Genomic DNA, 23,246 nt, shown 5'->3' on the forward strand with positions numbered 1-23,246 from the left:
ATCTTCACCGCTCCGAGATAGATTTAGATAGATTTAGTTTCTTTTTATCTCTTTGTTAGATTAATAATAAACTAAATCTTAACAGATATTCAACAGAGTCCTTATATGTCTTTGGCTTCTCTGCATTTTTATGACTTTCTTCTTCCTCATCTTCTCTATTCGTACAACTGGCTTCTCTTTTCATAGACAATATTTTGTTCTATTTCTGCTGCTTTATGCTACCTTTAATCCATGGAGACTACCTTCTTGATTGAATGATTGACTTTTACTTAATTTTTTCCTAACCGACAAAGAGTAAGAGGGACGATTCACCCAATCGAGCCCCATTTATTGAATTTTCAGGTGAAATTTTTTTTATGAGAATTAACGTGAGAATGACACGTCACTAAGAATTAATCTGGTGCTGACACGTCATGCTAGAAGTTGTTCTTTTCTAATCTCAATGAGATGAGATAAGACTAATAATAAACTAATCTAACAAATAACAATAAAAACAAAACAAAATCTTAAAAAAATATTTTTTTATGTAGATACTAATCTAAAATAGAGAAACAAATATAGATAAAAACTATCAAAATCTAGCAAATCACAATAAAAACTCATAAAATCCTGAATTAATTAAAAATCCGAAAATTCAATAAGAATACCATAAAAATTAATTAATACTCTAAAAATACCTGAGAATGACACGTGGATTTTTTTTTTATGAGAATGACACGTCACTAAGAATTAATCTGGTGCTGACACGTCATGCTAGAAGTTGTTCTTTTCTAATATATATTGAATTGATTGATATTGATATTGATATTGATATTGATATTGATTGATATGAAATTGATTCTGCTCTGTGATTATGATGTGATTATTCTCTATTTTAATTTCACTTAATTTGACCATTTAATTGACAAATTATTTGGTATAAAAAATCATGATTTCACAAAAGAAAATTGAGATGAGCTATAATGCAAAGTCCATTTTCTTAATTTAATCTTTCAGGTGGCAAATCAACCCGTCAAAATTGAGTCAACTTGTCTCGCATTTGAAAAATGGGTTGAGTAATGCATCTCATCTCATTATAAGGCGAGTTGACGTGTTGGCCCGACGAAAAATTAATACTAAAAATATTAATTATAAGTTATTACACTCACAATTGGGCGGGTTGGACCTAAAATGGTTTGAAAATTCAAAAAAGTTTTCAAAATAAAAATAAAAATGTAAAAATATAAATATTAAAGAGTGAAAATAATAATTTTGACGGACCAACCCGCTCCGTCCCCACTTCTTGTGGGTTAGCGTGGAGCAAATCAAAATAGGTTAGTGGTATGGAAACACAACCCATACCTTTATATTTTTGTGGGTTGGTCTCACAGGTCCAATATGTCTTGTCATCCATAGTCTAACCTATATGCATCATTCACCACTAAAACAATCTTGTGTGGGTCTAGGATTTTTATGGACGATAAAATTACAATAATTATTTGTCCACACCTCTAAATTGAGGTGGAAAGAGGTGGGGGAGGAGAGAGATAGGAAGAAAAGAAAAAGTAAGAGAGAGAAAGTATAAGATGTGATAGATGATAAGAGGAGAGAGATAGAAATAAAAATAAGTGGAAATGAAGTGTATAAATAAGGAGGTGTGTATATATCATTACTCATAAAATTATTCATACTAAATATTTAACACAGTTGGATTCAAGGTGTCATTTATAATTAATTGAAATAAAACTAAAAATTACTCATTTCATTCCTTATTATAATTTTTTATTGTCATCGTATGATAGTTAAAGTGGTAGGATGAGGGACATATGGGTTGGGTAGGGGGAGGTCCAACGATCGATTCCTGATGAGTACAATTTATCTTTCCAATGTCCCAACAAAAATATAAGTTTTTTTTTTTTTGGTTTTTTGAAACTTATCACTTTAAACTTTAAAGTTTAATTTGGTACATAAATTAAGAAATGTTATTACTGTTCTCATCTTAATAAAATTACTATACTCACAAATTAATATATTAATTAGGAGTAATTGTCTAATATGTTCATTATATATCTCTCTTATTAATGATAAATTTTAAATATATTAAGTAATATTTGTAAATCATAATTATCTATAATTAATGCTATATCCACATAGTGACAGATATATAAATGCTTTTATGTATCATTGAATGTATCTAAAGAAAAAAATTCAAAAACAATTAATGTAAACGATGAATTTTTATTCAATATGCTTTGATATTTTAAGTGACCACATAAGGTGCACCTTACAGATATAAATACCTGTATTTATGTAAAAATTATCCTGAAAATTAGCAAAATGGAAGGATTTGCAAACTTCTTTAAAGGATAACTAAAAAAACAATAATTAAACCTTAAAATTTTTTTTTTGAACAGAATTAAACCTTTAAATTAAAAATTCTCACACGTCTCATTTTTCTCTTTATTTTTTTTTATTACATTTTATCTTTCACATTTATATATGTCTCATCTCATTTATTAATATTTTTTCATGAATTAAAAGGCCTATATATGAGAATAAGTATGCTTTTAATACTTATAAAACAATAAATATTTGTTTTTAAGAGTTTAATTATCATGCATTTATTGTATACAAAAAATTTAAATTCCATTAAGTTCATCAATTACATCTTAATTAAATTTAAATTTAAAAATAGAACGAAATAATACGATTAAATGCATTGTAAAACTCTTTACCCTTCGGTGCATATAGATTTTGGTAAGTCGGAAAATAGTGCATATAGATTAAATCATATATTTTTATTTCATAACTTATAAAATGTGTAAATTTAATAATATATTTTAATATATTCCCACTTTTTCTTCGACTATAGTTTTTTTATTATTTTTTAATATATTATATGTTTACCTTCTCCCAATATCTAGAAATAAATTTACCCAAATGTACACGACAAACATATTAATTTATTAGCAACATAACTTCATCAGCTTCATTTTTTTGTTGCTTCCAACTCTGAAACGCTCTCATTCACTTCACTAAGACCAGCACTCATTTTCACCACCTTCCCAGAACCATTTCACCTCACCAATGAACCAGAGACTATAAACTGAACCATGTAACAGATATGTGAACTTTTTTGTCCTTAAACAGTTTCTGGGTTTTCTGTCAACTTTTTGAGGTACCAACCAGAATGCTGAAACCCCTCTGATTCTCTGTTCTTTTCTCTGCTGCCACATTCCCCTGTTTCTGTTAGCTTTGCCTTCACTCAGTCACCACTGTCACCTTCAATGGCAAATGATGGGAGAGATTATTGCTTATGGTATGATATGATTACGTGATTCTTCTTTCTATTCAATTATCCAAATGTAGATTTTTCTGCGTGTCTTTGTCCCTTAATTTTTCAGTTCTGGATGCCATTGACATTTGACATATCATATCTTATATGGTATCTGTGAATTGTGATTGCTTCTCAAGTTTATGTTTTTGTGTGTGCTTAAAGCATTTTGACAATGACCTGCTGAATTTTGGCTTCTGGGTTGTCATTTTCTGATGGGGTTCTTGACTTGTTCATATGTTCCATAATTTCCGTACAAAAACTTGTTTTGTTTTCTGCTTAACCAACATTGAGTTTCAGATTAAAACATCAGTAAGAGAGAAGATGTTGGAATCTTGATCAGTGTTTTTTTGTCTTCCAGATAAATTATAATTAAAAATCCATGGTCAGATGTTTTTTTTATGTTTTCTGGGAACAAATTTGTCAATCTAATGGTGCCTCAATTTCTGTCTTGTGTTAATGTTCATGCTGAAATTCAGGATGAACAAGAGTTTTTCTTAAACTTATCTGCTTCTGAAGTCAATGGCTGCTTCTTCTTTCTTACTTGCTTTCAGTGCTATTCATAAATGTATATGAATTCAGTGTTATCTCATTTTGGCTTTCTTACTGCAGGAAAAGATGTTTGCTATTGCTAATATTTTGAGATTCTGTGTTGTGCAGGAACCCTAATATTAAACACAAAAAACAAGGCCTTTTGCTACCGCGCCGTGCTTCTCCTCAAGGTTCCTTCCATGGCTACATCACTCTTGTATAGACTTAATTTTTTTTTGGAGTTGTAGTGCATGTTTGTAAATTCTTTTACAATTGATTCTGGAGTTGGAATCAATTCTTGGTAGAAGCTTCTGTGTTTTAGAATTGTTTTAGAATTGATTCTTAGGAAAGAATAAGTTGATCGATACATGCTATTAGTATTCCGCTATGCTCATGATTTTCATTTTTTTGGTTTTATTCTTCCAGACTTGAGAGGTTATTTGGAGAAAGAGAAAGAAGAGGATTCATCTGCTGAAGACTGCATTAGAGACTCTCAGTCACCTGAATTGGTGGCTACTGCTGGTTGTTCAAGCCTAAGACCTCCATTTCGCAAGTGCTTTAAACTATGGAAGAAAAGATCAATTAAGAACCTAACTTCCTTGCAACCTTGTTGTGTGCCAAACATGACAGAATCTAAAAACATAAGCATTGCAGAAAGTCCTGTTTTATGTAATCTTTACAACTTCAGGTCCTCTTTGGTTAATTTCAGCCTCTCTGACCTGAGAAATGCAACCCACAATTTCAGCAGAGGTATGAGATCAGTCCCTGGATTTCAGGCTAGTGGTTTCTCCAGCATTAATTAAAGCATAGTTTGATCATAAATGATTTTGAAAATATTTGCTAACTTTGTGGATGCTTCTAGGCAGTGCATTAATGTTTTCTTGAAAAGGCATCACCTTGACTCCTTGAGGACATGCATCTGGTGTTCACTCCAAAGCACGTTATTTCAAAAGCTACACGTCGTAGCTTGTGATATAACATGATTTTCTAGCTAGATGTGGTTTCTAGAACTTAAACCAAACACCTACTAAGTCGAATTTACTATTTCTTTTACTGGTAGGAAATTTAATTGGAAGAGGTGGCTATGCTGAGGTTTTCAAGGGCTGCCTTCGAGACGGGCAATTAATCGCGGTTAAGCGACTGATCAGAGGAACTTTAGAAGAGATAACATCAACCTTTCTATCTGAGCTAGGCATTATTGCTCATGTTAACCATCATAATACTGCCAAGCTTATTGGATGTGGTGTAGAAGGAGGAATGCACCTTGTTTTCGAACTATCACCATTGGGAAGTTTAGAATCTCTTATTCATGGTATGCACTTGATTTTAAGTACTCCATGTGAAAGATTTTTGTTTAAATGTATATGATAATTACCACTTACTCTTTCATGACATGTTCAGGTTCAAGTTCAACTAGGCAGAAATTGGATTGGAGCAAAAGGTATAGAATCATTACGGGGATAGCCGATGGACTCCTATATCTTCATGAGAGTTGTCCAAGGCGAATCATTCATAGAGATATTAAAGCAGAAAACATTCTGCTCACTGAGAATTTTGAACCACAGGTATTTATTATTTGTCATTAGAGATAATAATTGGAAACAAATTGTGCATAATTACCTTGACATGCCAAATTTGGGAACCTTTGATGTATAATGTTTTCACTGATTGTGTTCATACAAGGAAGGTTACTACACAGTACTTCTGAATATCTTATTTATGTCTTCTGTATTGGAAAATTTGGTCTTTGTTTATTATTTATATCTGCTGTGTTATATACTCTAGTGTAAGTGTATTTTTGCCTGTCGATTTTAAGGCTCTGCTTCTGTATTCCCTGTTAGTAGAGTATGATTTACAGGCCTATATTTCATCTGATTCACCACTCTGATTGATTGAGAATTTCTCCAGATTTGTGATTTTGGGCTAGCAAAGTGGTTACCAGACCAATGTACTCACCATAATATATCAAAATTTGAAGGCACATTCGGGTATGCAAGTATATTTCAATTAAATGAACAACTAAAACTATAGTTTGTGAATTGTGACATTCTAATGATTATCTCAATACTTGACTTGCAGGTATTTTGCTCCTGAATATTTGATGCATGGCATAGTAGACGAGAAAACTGATGTGTATTCCTTTGGTGTCCTACTTTTGGAGATTATAACTGGGCGTCGCGCTTTGGATGATCTCAATCAAAGTCTTGTGTTATGGGTAAATCTTTTCATTTTCCTCAATGATCTGTTATATCATGTAAGTACCAAACATTAGAAACCTCAACACATTGTGATTTCTTGCTTTGTAGGCAAAGCCTTTGCTTGATGCTAACGATATAGAGTACCTTGCTGATCCTGCTCTTGGTGGTGATTATGACCGGCAACAAATGAATCGCGTTGTTTTGACTGCATCTTTGTGTGTTGAGAGGTCTCCCATCTTAAGACCCCTCATGAGTCAGGCAAGCATGCTACCTATAACTTATTTTCAGCTTATGTCAATAAACTTATCAAATTAATTTATAACTCATAATTAAGTTGTTTATTCAAACGCACCCTTTGTTTGTTGGCTGCAGGTTGCAGTATTGCTGAGAGGTGATGACTATGTCCTGGAAACTCCAAGAGCAAGCCAAAGGCGGACTCTCCGAAGAGCATTCGCAATGGAGCAAGGATACAACTCACCAAACAATTTCAGTTATCAGAATCGACATAAGCAAGTTGCCTTGGGTTCTTGAGAGTGCTAAGAACTAACATATCCAAAACCTGTGATTATGTTATTCAGGTTATTACTTATTAGTTGCAAGTACTAAAAAAATTGTATAGACTTGTTATGGTGTCTTGAAGTCATTTGGATTTCCATCTCTGATAGAGTCTCAAACCATGGTTTGGACAAAGGTTTGTTGTGTCTTGCCGCTTTTGTCCAAACTGTGATTTTGGAATTTCAAATGGAAATCCAAACATGTTGGAGAATGATGGACATCCTAGGGTCCTTTTCCCATGAACAAAGCCATCTCTTGAATGTTTTGATAGTAGATTTAAATATGGTAAATTTTGACATATCTTATTATTGCACAAATATGTGGGATTTATTATAACATAAAACTTTCACTCTTTCATTGTCCTTTTTGGCTTTTTTGCTTTCAGAAGCTATCTCTGCCACCACACCTACCTTCTCTCTTTGATCGCGACCCTCTCCTCCGCCACCTGCCTCCAATTTGCACCCCCACACAATCCTCTCCACCTCCCCACTTCACCCCTTACCTTTTTTAAACCACCACCCTCCTCCGTATACCTATATGGTCAACCTTACCACCAAAGTTGGACAAAAAAGAAATTTTCCCTAAGTTGTTATGGGCTAGTTTTGGACCAATTGAGTGTTTGGATTTTCCTTAGCAATGGTTGAAAACACTTTAAACGAAATCCAAATCTCGCAATAGATTGAGATGGAAATGTTTTCAAGTAAATGTGACCGAAATCTAAACGCAGACTAAGATGTGAGTGGTGGAGATAAGTGCTTTGTTTGCTCCGTTTGATTTCTGGATATTAATCGAGTTTGTGTGGTGTTTATTGTAACATTGTGTAATGTTGTAGCGCTATTTAATCATTTTTATGAGTTTATTTATCACATTGGTTGATGTAAGTGTCGTGAGATAGCTTTGCTTTACTCAAAACATCCTTGACAACAAAGACGTGATCGAGTTCAAACACTGTTTTTTGGAATTCATGCTAAGGAATAACTAAGATTTTGATTTTGGGGAAAGCAGATTAGAAGAAGGCTAATAAGTACTCTCAGTCTTAGTTAAAGTATTAAAACAATATTCGGGTTTAGATAAGAGTAAGACTAGCCCACAACAATAAGTTTAAGTTTGTTTAAAAACTCTGATATTGAGACATCTAAGAAACACCTAATTTATTTTATGTGGGGAAAATATTAGAACACGTGTCTCACACTCTAATTTTAGTTAGTTAAATGGTTAGTGTTAGTTAATTAGATTATATTTATTGAATGAAATAGATGAGAAATTCATTTCTACCAATTCATAGATCTGTTAGAAAATGCTGAATCATCAAAACATTGGGAGAAATTAACAATACTTTAGATATTTTAAGACCAAACATTGTGTGCAAGTACAAGACATAATGAGTGGTCCTTCAGGAAGTGTAAAAAATCTCCAATTCTTGACTACACATGCCTCTATTGTAGGTGCCCACTAGGGTGGTCATGTTTTAAAATGGTCCATCGATGGACCATTCCTAAATACCATTGGATTAAAGAATTTTGGAATATTCTTTAGATCAACGGCTAGGATTTACTGAAATTTAAAAGGGTAAAAAGGTAAAGTGACAAACCCTTCTATCCCTCCCTCTTCCTTACCTGTAAAACCTCATTCAAGTTTCAACCACCAACCTCCATCATCAAGACCTCCATAACCAAGCCTCATTCAATCCCTTCATTAAGGTTAAAGTCTCATTCAATCCCTCCATTATCATTCAGAGGAAATTAAAGATGTGGTTTCATTTTCCTCCTTGAAATGTCCATAAAAGTGTCGAGTACAGCCAATTTGCATCCAAATTTGCACAAAAAGAACAAAACACAACGCAGCCATATAAAATATGAAAAAGGACAAGACTTTAACGTTAATTGAGATAATATGCCTCGTTCAACCCCTCCATTATCATTCTCAAACAATTGCAGTTTAAATAAACTGATTCTAAGAGGAAAACATAAACAAATTCCAGCAACGAACTTCCAGAAATCAATTCTAGAAACAACTGAAAATGCAAAATAAATTCCAAAAAACTCAAAATAACCAGATCTGAAGCAAACTCAAAATACATACTAAAAATCAATTCTAGAAATCGATTCTCAAAATAATCCAAAAAATACATATCAGATCTGAAGCAAATGAGAAGGGGATGGAAAGGAGATGAACAACTAAAAAAAAGCTATGAATCATGGATCCTCACTCGCCTCCCTTTCGCCCCCGATTCTCCGCCAACTGCTTCCGGAGCCATCTCTTCGTCTTCGCCCTCTCCAACACCATCATCGCCGCCTTGATCGTTCATGGACTGGCAGAGGTGCTGGAGAGGGAAGTGTGATGCGAGTCGGGTTGTTCGATTGCTGGAGCGTGGAGCACTACTGAGGGTAAGTGGCGGCGCGGCTGGATCTGGAAGGGAGTGGCGTGGCCTGGATTGGTATTACCGGACAGGAGCAGCGCACGAATCAGCGACATGAGGTGGCACTGGGTGTGGCCAAGCGGATCTAGTGTAAATTCGAGAGAAGCAGGGGGAGGCGGCGCCACGCAACATCCGATTTCGATTCTGCTTCTCCACCGGATCTGGGTTGGAGCTTTTCGATTGTGGCAAGAAGAATTCATTCTGCTTCTCTCAAATTACATGTGACGGCGCAGCTGGCTGGAATTTGCTAAGGAAAAGCTAAAGGCAAGAGGAATAGGGTTAAGAGAAGGGGAAAAGACAAAGTTACCCTCTGGTCCACCCATGGACCAGTTTATAACTTGTGCACCCTAGTGGGCACCTCTATTGTATCCTCTTCCGCTACCTTTGGAGAAGTAATACAAGAAAATGGACAAGCTGCAGCTTTGTAACATACTAACATGTATAACATGGCATGAATACCTCAATAGGACTTGGGACCCTAACACAAAGGACTCTATTTGTTGCCTTATTATTGTACTTGGTACTACATCCTATATTAAGTGATGGTGTTCAAACAAAGAACTCGTGCTAGCTTACTGACCCACGTGGCAACATGGCACGTATCTACTCCTTTTGTTGTTTCAAGATTTGCCCCTACTCCATCTCCTACCCTTAACACGTACGCAAATGCAGCACCTTATAGTTTACATTGGATCATATGGAAATAATATGTGTATTTAAATTTTCGTTGAACTCATTATAAATTCATCTTAAAGTTATTGTATTTAGAATTTTATTTTTTTAATTTATGTTAAATTCAATATAATAAATTATAAATTTTCCATTAAATATTGAAATACGTGATATCACATTAACAATTTAACAAACATTAAACCAAACATCCGCCAAAAACAAAATTGTGACCAAACCAGGAAAATTTTATTATGGACCACTTTTGTGTGGTGCAAAGTTACACCACCTCATTTTAACCTGCACTAGTAGGTTTTTAAAAAGAAAATAAAAAAACTTATTTTTTAGAAATTTACTAATCTACTAATCAAATCTAATTAAACACAACCTAATTTCAAAAAAAAAAAACACAACCCAACCCAGATTAACCAAAGGAAAAATTACTATGAATACAAATATTCAAATCACAGTGACAACGAAGAAGTAATATACTTCCAAATTTGTTCATTTGTTCCCAAATTCCAATCTTAATCAACAGCAAATTAAATGAAAGACTCCCCAACCAGTTGTCTGTACCGATTGGAAGAAGAAGCTCTTTTCTGGAAGAAGAAGCTCGGTGAGGAATACCGTTGACGGTGAACCTGCAATTTTCCAAGTTCTGATTACTCTTCTCTCTGTTACTTTCTCTGTTCTGGTTCTTCTTTTTGTAGATCTGATCACATTTCTTAACTGATTTGGCAAGGAGATCGGGTCAAAGATGCTGAAGAGAGGATGGAACTCTAGTGGTCTTGGCGGTGGTTCTGGAGGAAGGGTGGTAGGGAGTTCGACGGCGGTGTTGTTCGTGCAAACCACCATGGCTTCTTCCTCCAGCCGCCACGAACTCTTCTCCTTCCTTTTCCTCTGATGTCTCCTTCACGAAGCAACACCGGAGCCACCACGAACCACTCACCATTTGGAGAAACCAACACCGCCACTGCACTCCCCTCACCGTCCGCAACAAAACCCCTCAAGAAATCCTCTACTCCTCTTCTTCTCCGGCGACATCGCCGCCCCTGGCCGCCGTGCGCCGCCATCCTCTCTGGCCAGCCTTACCGGAAAAATCTGGGTTGGTTTCAAACTTTCTAGGTTGGGTTTGTTGTTTTTAGGTGAAGGGTTTAATTTAGGATTAGAAAATTATCACTGTGATTAATAAATATGTATTTTTAATTTTTTTTAAAAAACCGGAAAACCCGCAATAGCAGGTCAAAAGGAGGGTGGTGCAACCATGGACCAGAAAAGACTGGTCCATGTTAAACGGCCCCACCAAACCAAAATGGGAAAAATGAATGGATGATGAACCGAGCTTTGGATGTTGTCATCTTATTAAAATAAACAAAGTAATCTGATGTTATAGTAGTTGGAAATGTAACTGGCTTGTGATGCGCTTTTTAATCATTGAATATTTGAATTCTTCAAACCCATATTATGATACTATCTACCTGACATAGCCAAAGGCCAATATGATGGTATCAGTTTGTGTTTATTAAAGCAATGTTTAATTTAAGTGAAATTCATTTTAAGAAGAAACGATGTTTTCAAGACTAAAACACTACTAGAAATGTACTTGTTATCTAGCTGTGCATTTTTTTTCCTTTTTTTCACAGACATTTCCTACAAATTTTGCTGCGTATTGGGTATTTTCCTTCGAATACAATTTTTGGTGAAATATTTGCAGGTAATCATTAAATTTTTTGCAAACATACCTTTATGAACCGCTATTCGTAACTATATCTAAATATTTACTGCAAATTTATTTTAATTTGGCTAGAATTTGTCGGAATTTTTTTGCTATAGATATCACAGCAAATGTTAAAATATGATTTAATATATATCATTTAAATGCTTAAATTAAAGTTGATTTGAATTTTAACTAAACTAACTTCCTCTTGTAAAAAAAAAATTAAGTAAATTATTGGAGTTCCAAGGAGCTCGTAAATGAAGGGTTTGGTAGGGACAGGGCCATGTTTAGAAACTTTAGGATTTTAGTTTAAAAAAAAACTAAAAATTATATTTGAGATCTACTCTAATATAATCATCAAAGTTCATTTTTATATTCCTAGCTAGTTTCTTGAGTTGTAAAGTTATTTATAAAAAAATATGGAATAATTAAGTAGTATGGAATAATTAACTAAGTATTTTCATTAACATAAAACTGAAGACAATTTTTCAAAACAGATTAATTTTTATGCACTGACAGTGTAAATAAGTTTTACACAATCATTTAATTATATTCCTCAAATTTGTTAGGAAGGTTTTAATGAGTCACTTTTGTAATAAACCCCTTCTTCTTGTAAGTTAGACCTTATAGCATCTCCAATGCAAGGTTCTTAATTCTTATTTTAGAGTTAAGAACTAATAACTTTACCATTGGAGGTGCTGACATGGACTCCTTAGTTCTTAAAAATAAGAACTCAGTTTTTATATAAATAGTTTTGCTTTTTGAGTTCTTAGCTTAAAATATTAATTATTTCTCTCTCATCCAAATTACTTTATTACTTTATGAGTTTTGTTTTATTACTTTATGAAAATAAAAAGTATAAATAATGTGGTTGGTGAGACCAAATGAATAGTGGCAAGAACTAAGAACTCATGGTTGGAGCAAAATTGCTTGAGGGTTGCTTAAACACATGTGGCAATACGAGCCCACATAAATAGTGCTAAGAACTAAGAAATAAGAACTAGCATTGGAGATGCTCTACCATGAGTTATTAGTTCTTAGTTCTTACCACTATTCATTTGGTCTCACAAACCATATTATTTATAATTTTTATTTTCATAAAGTAAAAAATAAAACTCATAAAGTAATAAAGTAATTTGGATGATGGATAAATAATTAATGTTTTAAGCTAAGAACTCAAAAAGTAAAACTCCTTATATAAGAGCATCTCTAATGCTAGTTCTTATTTCTTAGTTCTTAGTTCTTAGCACTATTTATGTAGGCCCGTATTGCCACATGTGCTTAAGCAACTCCCAAACAATTTTGCTCCCACCATGAGTTCTTAATTCTTAGAGCATCTCCAATGCTAGTTCTTATTTCTTGGTTCTTAACATTATTCATGTGTGCTCGTATTGCCACATGTGTTTAAGCAACTCTCAAACAATTTTGCTCCAACCATGAGTTCTTAGTTTTTAGTTCTTACCACTATTCATTTGGTCCCACTAACCACATTATTTATACTTTTTATTTTCATAAAGTAAAAAACAAAACTCATAAAGTAATAAAGTAATTTGGATGAGAAAGAAATAATTAATATTTTAAGCTAATAACTCAAAATTTAAAACTCCTTATATAAGAACTGAGTTCTTATTTTTAAGAACTAATAGCTCTATGTCAGCACTTCCAATGGTAAAGTTCTTAGTTCTTAGTTCTTAACTCAAAAATAAGAACTAAGAACCTTGCATTGGAGATGCTCTTAGATGAGTGTGCTTAAGCACTAGTTGGTTGGCGGTTGGGGTTTAAGTTGCTGTAATTTTATTTTATTTTCTTAGTTTTATTCTTCTTCTATTTTCATAATTTGTATTGGGTTGAAGTACTCTTGTACTTCATTTCAATACATAATTCATGGCTTATAAAAAAAACATTCCTCAAATTTGCTAGCTCATAATTAATTTAGAATTTAATAATATTTAAATTATAAAACATAAGGTTGTGATTGAATGATTGTGCAAAACTTTTTAGTTTTTACAGTGTCATCGCAAAGAAATTAATCACTTTTTCAAATAATTTTAATGTTCAACATTTTCATTATATATCTCAGAAATTTAGTAGGTCTGTGATTAATATATAGTACAAAGGGCCAATAATAATTAATTAATTCGATCATTAATATAAACTTAAGACAATACATTTTACAATTTCAAAAAAAAAGGCAATACATTTTACCTATATATACGTTTAATTTTATTATTTAATATATTAAATAAATTTTTTTTTTTGAAAGGAATAAGATACTTTTTTTGAAACCAACAAAAATAAGATACTTAAGAAATTGATAAGTTTTAAAATTGATAATTGATACAAATGATTATTAATATTGACCTTTGTAATTTGTACTATCAACCTTATATATATATATATATATATATATATATATATATATAACTTTTGTTTAAAAAAAATGATTATTTATATTATTAATTTCCAACTAATAATATTGTCATTAACACAAACTTAAGTACTTAAAAAAAAACATAAACTTAAGACAATTTTACTTAGTATGTATATATGTATATATTTACTTTTATTATTTGATATTTAAATTAAATATACATGAGAAATTGGGAAGTTTTAAAATTAGTAGGTACAATTAACAATGGATTATTAATAATTAATTAATAAGGTCATTAATATGAAATGCAAGGCAGTTTTTTGCTTATGTATATATATTTATTTATACTAAATTTTATTTTATTATTTAATTTTCTACATGGTAAATTCAAATTGAGAAGTTTTAAAATTAATTAACAGTAATTTTTTTTGAAATGAATTAACAGTAATTGATACAGCTAATACTGTAAAGGGTCATTAATGATATATAAATTAGTATTGTTGTTATTAATATAAAATTAAAGACAGTTTTTGGAAAAAATAAATTAATATTTTGAATATGGTATTTGATTATATAAATTATAAGAAAATTAATAAATTTTGTAATTAATAATATAAAGGCTCATTAATTATTAATTACTATTGTCATAAATATAAAATGCAAGGCAGTTTTTTAGTTATGTATATGTATTAAATTTTATTAAATTTTAGTATTTTTTGATAAAATTTAATTCTATTATTTAATATTTTACATAATAAATTGAGAAGTTTTAAAAATAAATAGTAATTGATACAATTAATACTGTGAAGGTTCATTAATAATTAACTAGCGGAATTACCCGTGCAATGCACGGGTTACTTTACTATATAGTAATATCTAAAATTTGTATAATATTATATTTATGAAATTTTGTATAACTTTATATTATATTTATATATATATATATAGATATAGAGTTGATTATTGAATAAATTTTATATATTAATGTTTTCTAAACAATTAAGAGATGTTAATGTCAATTGAGAAAAATCTTTTAGATGACAATTTTACATAAGATCATATTTCATATTCATTTTGCTTTCTATTCTAGAACTCTCAAGCATATTTTCCCTTCATATGTTTGCAATTGGCCTAATTCATCACTCATTTATTAAAGGCTTAATACATCAGAAGGCCCCTGAATTTGTAAAGGGAATCAGTTCCAGGGCCTGGAAAATTTTCGCATCAAATTGGGTCCCTAACAAATTTTTTTTAATTCAATTAAGGCCAAATGCGTGTCTGATGCTGATGTGTCTAAATTTTAACAGACATGGCATTTCCGTATGGCTTTTATAATTATTTTTAGAAACCAATAATTATTATTCCTTTATTATTAATTCCAAGTCATTAAAAAAAACTTAATCTAACTTGAAAAAACCTAACCTAATTTGAAAACCTAATCAAACCCTCTCCTCCTTCCTCTCTTCACTATCTTCTTCCAAACACGGCCGACCTTCCTCTTCCTCCAACCAGCCGCCACCTTCTAACTGATCCCTGGCGAGAAGGAGAGAAGGAAGAAAGCTTCCGCACAATCGGCCGGCGATGGAGGCCACAGTAGCTGACGAATCGACAGAGGCTGGGAAGAAAATACCAAGATCTTGAAGAGATCCACGATTTGAAGATGGTGGTGCAATGGAGGTCTCAACGGCGCGGCGAGATGGCAAGGCTCACGGTAGTGCGGTGGTTGCAACAGTGAGGAGCGACGGCGCGTGGAAGAGGAGGATGGCAGAAGGGAAGGTCAGGTTAGCTTTGGGTTTGATTGGAACATGGTTGGCTTTGTGGTGATTGAGAAGAGGTTTCTTTCTTCTTCGTCTCTTTCTGGTTTTGATTTAGGGAGATTTGTTTGCTTGAAGATTCAGTGACAGGGGAAGTGGGTGTTGTTCTGATTTAGGAGCTTGAGGTTCTGGGTCCAGTTAGCTATGCAGTGGTTGTGATTGAAGGCTTGGGTTTGAAGGGAATGGATTTTTGTGGTTTTAATTTCTTTGATGGTGGTTCTATATTCTTCCATTGTACTAGCTTCTCTGCAAATGATAGTGCTTCTCTGCACTGGTAATTACACATCTTGTTGTGGTTATGAAGCTGTCTTTTACCTGTTGTGGTTCAAATTGGGGCTGAAGATCACTTAGGAGGGTTCAATTTGGGGCTGAATTGTTATTATTAGATTAGGAATTTGTTATTATTAGATTAGGTTATTATTTAGTTAAGGGTTATTAGATTAGAGATTTTATTAAGTTTTTTATTTTTTCTGCTTAAATAAATGAGTTGGAATTAAAAAAATAAAGTATTATAATTTTTTAATTAAAAAATAATTATAAAAGCCACGTGTAATTGATGACTAGGACAAAATTGAGGTTTGACAGCATTTGACCTTAATTGAATTAAAAAATTTTTGTTAGGGACCTAATTTGATGCGAAAATTTTCCAGGCCTTGGAACTGATTCCCTTTACAAATTCAGGGGCATTCTGATGTATTAAGCATTTATTAAAATAAGACATCTTATGTCTTCCCTTGAACTGGCCTCACTACCTGCCCATCCTCAATATATTTTGCAACATTTGACTGAGTGTCTCGTATACTCATTCCCTTGCTTCCCAAATGATTGAGAAAAATACCAAAGCAAAGTTAAATTAGAGAAGATAGAAGAAAAGAACTCCACATAAAGTAGAAGAAAATTAGCAAATCATGCACAATTTTAAGGAAATTATCGTTGACAAAGTCATGCATGGCCGGTTAAAAAAATAAGAAAATGGGAAATAGAAATCATGAAGAAGAAGATAACACACGATATATCATGGAAAAGTGAAGAGAAGAAGTGCATACATGCTTGCGCAAATGATGAATGTCTCTGGAGAAGTAGAATCCTCGGAGGAAAAAAAATCAGGGGAAGATTAGATGAAATCATGGAGAAAAGATAGCACAATTTTTTTTGGTACATCGGAAAGATAAATTGCACCCGCAAGGAATCGATCCCTGGACCTCTCCCAACCCAACCCATATGTCCCTCAGCTTCTACCACTTGAGCTATCCTACGGGGACAAAGATAACACAATTAATTATAGTAGGGAAAAGAGAAGAGGAGAATAACTTTAAATGATAGAATACATTATCTCATGGGTATAGAGAATAAAAGTAGTGTACAATGCACCAAGTGAAATTGAAAAAAATATAAGGATTGAGTGTTATTTTTCCATAGAAAAGGAGAAGAGGAGGAGAAAAAAGTGTGTGTGGTAGAAAATGACGTGAAAGTCTCTATCTATATAGTGAATTTGTGTTGTAAACGTGTATAGAATTGAAGATTCATGATTGTTGAGATTTCTCTCGTTCCAAATTATATGTTTTGAATTGAAATTGAAATTTTGGAATTTTTGTGAAATTTGAGAGCCAACCACTATGATTCATTATGTTAAAACCTTAGAAAAGTTAGAAATCACTTTGTTTGATTGCTAATTATTAAGAAATAAATTAGTATAATTTGAATCATAGTAGTTTGTCAAAACTACAATAGCCCAGTAACTCAAGATGTCAGCTATACATATAAAAGATTCTACACCTTTTGCGAAATTAATGTCCAAAAGTTATCCAGTACTAATGTAGTGACCTACTGCATAAATATGTGCCAATATTCTTGATTAATTAACCGGAGGTAACCATTATTTCATATTGCTTGACGTTGAATTAATTGCTAATTCTAACCCCTATAGAATGATATAATAATATACGTAAAAGAAGAAGAAAAAAAGATTAGGGAAAAAGAAAAAATTAAACCCAAAATAAGATCATTGGTAATGATATGGTTAAATCTAGTGATTCACACATGATAGCATAGAATAAGAAAAAAATAAAGTAAAGTCGAAGAACATAACATAGCAACACACTTCCAGTAAATTTTGAGAGGTATGAACTGTGTCTTATCTGCACGTGGAAAAAAAAAACAAATAACAACACATTAGTAAATTAGCAAAGTGAATATGGACATACAATAGAAATTTTCAAATAGGCATATTATACGATTGCAAAAGAAGAAAAACATTGACAATGAATATAACAAAACAACCCTAACTGTATCATTGCATGTGGTATATGATTAGAAATAACAAACATCTGAACCGAAGATATTTTTAAAGAAGATTGATGAAACAAAATAAGATATTGAACTGCGCAGTATAAACAAAAAAGAAATTAAAATCTTAATTGTCAAGATGTAGGAATAAAAAGAACAAACCATTGATCATTGGATGTTGATGAGGCAAAAATGAGTGAGGAATATAATTTTCTTCTTCATGTTATGAGAGAAAAGAATGTTGAAAACGTGAATATGAGAAAATAAATATATTGTAAAACATAAAAAAAGAGAAAACTGACAAAATAATCACATGAGAATAATCCTAATTGATTGCGAACATAATATTTATATGACAAATTTGTGGAATATTCCATTTCTTGGAGAAAAATTTCCAGAATATGCTCTAGATTTTTGGAGAGAAATAGAATAATAAGGAAGCTAATGGAAAAAACCTTGGGAATTTGTTTAGTAATGAAATGTTTAGTAATGATGTGTGTCTAAAATATAAATTATTTGTTTGATTTGTAGAAGTTTTAGCAAAAACAAAAAAGCAAAATTTTTAAAAAATTGATTTTTTTCATTTTTGAATTTGGAAAGGTAATTAATTATATTCATTAACTTTAGGTATTAATTAGAGTCATTAATAACTATTATAAGGGATAAAATGTTTAATATAGATTAAAATTTCGGAAAAATAAATCAAACTTAATAAAAACATGATGCTTATTTTATGATTTACCAAAAAAATCATGATGCTGGAAAAAAATATTTATTTGATTTGAAAACATTCATTTTAAAAACGTGTTAAAGACATAAATTATAGGTTAGAAAATAATGATATTTTAAATTAAAAGTTTCAATATTTATTATCAACACTGCTGTTGGAGTTGCACATACAAAGGATTCCAATTTTTGGTGTGTATCATATTTTTGAATTTATAATAAAAAATTAATGTTAGATTTATTTTTAAAATAATTTCAAGTTATTTTTATATTTAAATTTTTTTTTAAAAAAAAGAAAAAGATTCGTAATAATACTTGAATTGTTACAAACTTTCATAAATATAACATTTAAAAATATACATTCAAGTGTATCATATGAAATAAGGAATTATTAATAATAAATGAAATTAAATAGGGTGAGAGATGAAATATGTTGTAACAAAAAAAGTGGGATGTCTTTTTTTTTTTCTTGGAGGGAAAATGAATTATTTAGGAAGGGACATGTGGCATAGGCTTCTAGAAGGAAACATTATTTTCATATATATATAGATTAGTATTGTTATTAATATAAAATTAAAAAAAGATTTTTTTGATTAAATTTTAATATTATATTTTCGTTATATAGATTATAAATGATAAATTCAGTAATTATACATTTAATAATATAAAGACCCATTGATAATTAATAAATATTATCATTAATATAAAACTGAAGGAAACAAAAAAAATCATTTTTAATAAGTTCTAACGCCTGATCTCCTTAAAGTATTCACAGGGAAGCTAACAACAGAAACACGAGGACCTAAACGGGTTTTATAATTTATTATCAGATAATTAATACAATTAATAATACTTTTTTTGGTGAATAATATATTAATAATGTAACTCCTCATTAATATTTAATAAATATTATTATTAATTAATACCAAGTACAATAAACGGGTTCTATACATTGAAAGAAAAACAAAACCACCACACCAAGTCCTAGAGGCAGGGATGTGAGTGCTCTCTATATATTTTAACATTTGCCATTTCACTATCCACTTCAAACTTGTGAGTTGTGACTTGAGAGAACAACAATGCAGGCTGTGGGTCACTTGCTCAAGCAGTTAGCTGAATATTCTTCTTCTCTCTTTCAAGAGGTAAGTTATAGCATACAATTTAGCAAAGTATATTAAGGGAAACACAGCTAGAATGAAAGCCTAAGATTTTCACATGTTTGAGTTCGGCTTCTGTTTCTTGAGAACCAATTATGAAACCTAGCTAGTAGTCACTCACATAAATTTCTGTGTTCTTTCTGCGTGTTTGTATGTTTTATCTGAATCAATTCTGAAACCTAGTAGCTGCTCACAAAAATTTTTGTGTACTCTTTGAAAAGGGATTCTTGGATGAGCAATTTTACAAGCTCCGGCGACTTGAAGATGAAACCAACCCTCACTTTGTGGCTGAAGTGGTCACTCTCTTCTTTCAGGATGCAGAGAGGCTTGTTGATGAGATGGATAAAGCACTGTAAGGCCACCCCAATTCACTTTTTCTTTTCTTTTCTTTTTTATGTTTTTGGACCTAAAGATTGTATCATTGGGAGGAATCAAACTCTCTATTTTAATGTTGATTCACCCCAAACAGAGGCCAAGAAAACATTGATTTTCAAAGGGTGGATACCCCTCTTCACCAGCTGAAAGGTTGCAGCTCCAGGTAAATATTCTTCAATCAACTTATTTTTTCTCAAAATCAATTCTGGCACCCCAAATCGATTTTAGACTCATGAAGTCAATTGTATAAAGTTTTCCAAACATGTTAATGACATGCATGCTCCTAAAACAAATTAAAGGTGATAAATCAAGAGAAAGAGACTCCTATTAATAAAGGACACATTTTCCTTCTTGCTTCTGCACTTATAGTTATATGCTGTTTCTACTTTCTACAATAAGATTAATTTTGATGAGGTTATTGGATTATTGGGAATTAATGCAGCATTGGCGCAGGGAGAGTTTTCAAAGTCTGCGTTCCCTTCAAAAAGTACTGTGAGGAGAAAAATGTTGAAGGGTAAGCTTCAAAATGAACGGATATCAAAAGATTCATACACTAAAGAATGTTGTCAAAATATCATGTCTAATTATTTTTATTCTTTGATATCTGTTTTTTAAAAGAAAAAAGATGTTCATATGCTAATGGGGAAAAAACTTGGTATTCAGGTGCCTGCAAAGCTTGCAAGAATTGAAACAAGAATATGCTATGGTGAAAAGCAAGTTAGAGACTCTCTTCAAGGTAAGGCGATGAGGTTCTTGTCTTGATCTACATGTTAAATCAGGAGAAATTGTTTCATTGCATGATTGGATCAGCTTATTTTATCTCATAATCAATTTTAAGTTCTAACACCTAGTTGATTCTGGCTTTAGAATCCATTGTAGAATTTTTTTGAAATATGCAGTACGATTCCATTAATGTTTGCTTGTTTCTACTTCTCTGATTTTAGATGGAGCAGCAGCTTTTTGCAGCAGGCATGGGTTCAGGTTCAACTTCTAGAAAGTGAATGATATGGGGCAGGGATATGTTAGCTGCAATTTACAGTAACCAGAAGAAGAAAGCATCAATCATGTTCAGTCTGCATACAAAGCAATAACTTCGATCTCTCTTGTACTTTTCTCTTTGTTTATGATTTTGTCATGTCCACCTTGGTGGTTAAATTGGATTTATTATCAGATTTAAACCATATCTAGTCCAAATTACATTTGAATAACCCTAGTCTCGTTCGATTATGTTTGGATATCCGTTTGCATAGGTAAAACATACATTTTAAGATTAAATTGAATGAATTTTTTTCTTATGATTTGATATAAAAGCTGGAACTCTAGCTATGCAATATAACTGGTGTTTAATTATCTTTTCCAACAAAGCAAGAAAATTGGCACTGTTCACAGTGTCTTTAACTTAATAATGAATTCTTATTTTATTAGGAGACAAACTTGCTGTTAATTGATTCTTTGTGTATCAATTAACTATAGTAATCTACAAACACGTGATTGGTTGATGTGATATGTATGTGTTTGATTCTTCTTAATCAGGGTTTTAGGTTTGAGTGTTGTGTATAGAAAAATAATATTGTATTACTCAGAGAACTAATCACACTAGAATATAAATGTTCATGACTCAAATTAGATTGTTTCTTTTGGATGATACTTGCCCTAATACCAAAATTCAAGTTTAGTATTCGTGGTACGCATCTTACGTAGTTACATATCACATAGTTGGGATTCAGTTTTCTATTTTATGACATGTGCAAAACGTTCCAAGTGCACTTAATTAGCAATGATTCTACCCTAGAAAACAGAGGAAGGGAGAAAACAATGAGTCAATGAGGTTGGTGGTATATTCAACTGGCATTTCCTCTGGTACAAGAAAAAAATCCTGAGTCAAATACATGAGTGACATGTACCAATAGAAAAATTACACTAAGATTTATTAATTAATAATATTGTGAACTTCTTAAAACTCTAAATCAACCAGTAAGTTTATTGTAATTATAAACTAACCCCATAACCTTCTCTTTTTCGAATTCAGTCCTCTTGTTAGGTGAAAAAATTGTGGACACTAGATTAATTTTTTCAAATAATTTTTTCATCTACTTTCACATCTGTTCTTCGTTTGGCAACTGGTTTAGGGTAAAAGAAAACAAATCTTGGCACAGGACTGACGGAGACGAAGTAAGCACAAACCCAAAAATCCAAAATCTTTTACTTTTTTCATTCACTTCCAAACACAAAAGTACCAATATAATCCGTAATAGGGGAAAAGCAAATTGGTAAAAATTTGAAATGTTTCCACCAGATGAATAGTTCTTCTCTATTACACAGGGCCAAAAAATGAAGTAAAGGGAGGAAACAAAGGAAAAAAAAACAGGGCACACGCGGAGGAGAGAGAGAGAGAGATCTGGGCGGCTCGGCCATGCTGTTCGCGGCAGCGAAGAGAGTGCTCTGTGAAGGATCCGAAGCCTTTGGTGGTGATAGCCCCGAGCACGGTGTGCGGCGTGGTGACGTCGAAACAGAGGGAGAGAAGCGAAGGAGAAGAGGGCAAAGAGGAGATCCGTGATGAGGGAGAATGGCGGCGCCGGTTCCAGGGAGAAGCGATTCGCAGTGGCGAGGAGTTGAACTGAAGGATAAGGGAAGGAGATTGTGAGGGAGAAATAGAAGAACAGAGCAGCGAGGACGAACAGGGCGTTCCTGGTCGCGGTGGCAGTTTGGCATCTCCGACGGCGTGGTGGCTTCACGGTGGAACGTAAATAGGGTAAAAAAGAATCCAGTCAGCTCTTATTTATTCACACGTCATATTAAGTGGACAAAGATTACTGGTACACTTCACTCCTGTAACCTACACTCATTTAATTTTATGGGTACCCAAGTATGCACCTATTCAACTTATCATGTGGTATGGCCGTATGGGCAATAATATTTACAATGAATGGGTGTATTTCAAGGTCAACGATTTCTTCCAGATAACTATTTAATGTCTATGGCATCCAGACAATGATTATATATAGCTTTTGGTCTTACATTCCTACATAGTGATAAGAGTTAAGGGTATATGGGTTGAGTGAGATGAATGGTTCAGAGTTTGAATTCTGAGGAGGACTAATTTACTAACATTACT

The 23,246-nt window shown here is 32.4% G+C and overlaps 2 protein-coding genes across 2 annotated transcripts; both read left to right on the plus strand.

Annotated features, from left to right (window-relative positions):
• Window positions 1–2,997: 2,997 nt before the first annotated feature.
• LOC130731218 (receptor-like cytosolic serine/threonine-protein kinase RBK2) lies at window positions 2,998–6,915 on the plus strand. Its single transcript, XM_057583442.1, has 9 exons — window positions 2,998–3,298; window positions 3,974–4,035; window positions 4,271–4,594; window positions 4,905–5,156; window positions 5,246–5,409; window positions 5,753–5,832; window positions 5,924–6,059; window positions 6,151–6,300; window positions 6,415–6,915. The coding sequence occupies exons 1-9, from the start codon at window positions 3,267–3,269 to the stop codon at window positions 6,571–6,573; spliced, it is 1,359 nt and encodes a 452-aa protein (XP_057439425.1). The 5' UTR covers window positions 2,998–3,266; the 3' UTR covers window positions 6,574–6,915.
• Window positions 6,916–19,592: 12,677 nt separating this feature from the next.
• On the plus strand, window positions 19,593–21,317 carry LOC130732743 (histidine-containing phosphotransfer protein 1-like). Its single transcript, XM_057584734.1, has 6 exons — window positions 19,593–19,741; window positions 19,978–20,108; window positions 20,226–20,294; window positions 20,574–20,645; window positions 20,795–20,867; window positions 21,076–21,317. Exons 1-6 carry the CDS (start codon window positions 19,679–19,681, stop codon window positions 21,130–21,132), a joined length of 465 nt encoding a protein of 154 aa, XP_057440717.1. The 5' UTR covers window positions 19,593–19,678; the 3' UTR covers window positions 21,133–21,317.
• Window positions 21,318–23,246: the final 1,929 nt, after the last annotated feature.

This window comes from Lotus japonicus, chromosome 1, assembly GCF_012489685.1.
Source record: "Lotus japonicus ecotype B-129 chromosome 1, LjGifu_v1.2".
In the NCBI taxonomy this organism is placed as follows: Eukaryota; Viridiplantae; Streptophyta; class Magnoliopsida; order Fabales; family Fabaceae; genus Lotus; species Lotus japonicus.

What these genes read in the sequence shown, in the direction of transcription:
- LOC130731218 (XM_057583442.1), top strand. Translation starts at nt 3,267, where the DNA reads ATGGCAAATGATGGGAGAGATTATTGCTTATG. An exon ending in GGGAGAGATTATTGCTTATG is followed by an intron (nt 3,299 to 3,973) that starts GTATGATATGAT and finishes TGTGTTGTGCAG; the next exon opens with GAACCCTAATATTAAACACA. An exon ending in GCGCCGTGCTTCTCCTCAAG is followed by an intron (nt 4,036 to 4,270) that starts GTTCCTTCCATG and finishes TTATTCTTCCAG; the next exon opens with ACTTGAGAGGTTATTTGGAG.
- LOC130732743 (XM_057584734.1), top strand. Translation starts at nt 19,679, where the DNA reads ATGCAGGCTGTGGGTCACTTGCTCAAGCAGTTAGCTGAATATTCTTCT. An exon ending in GATGAGATGGATAAAGCACT is followed by an intron (nt 20,109 to 20,225) that starts GTAAGGCCACCC and finishes CACCCCAAACAG; the next exon opens with AGGCCAAGAAAACATTGATT. An exon ending in CTGAAAGGTTGCAGCTCCAG is followed by an intron (nt 20,295 to 20,573) that starts GTAAATATTCTT and finishes GAATTAATGCAG; the next exon opens with CATTGGCGCAGGGAGAGTTT.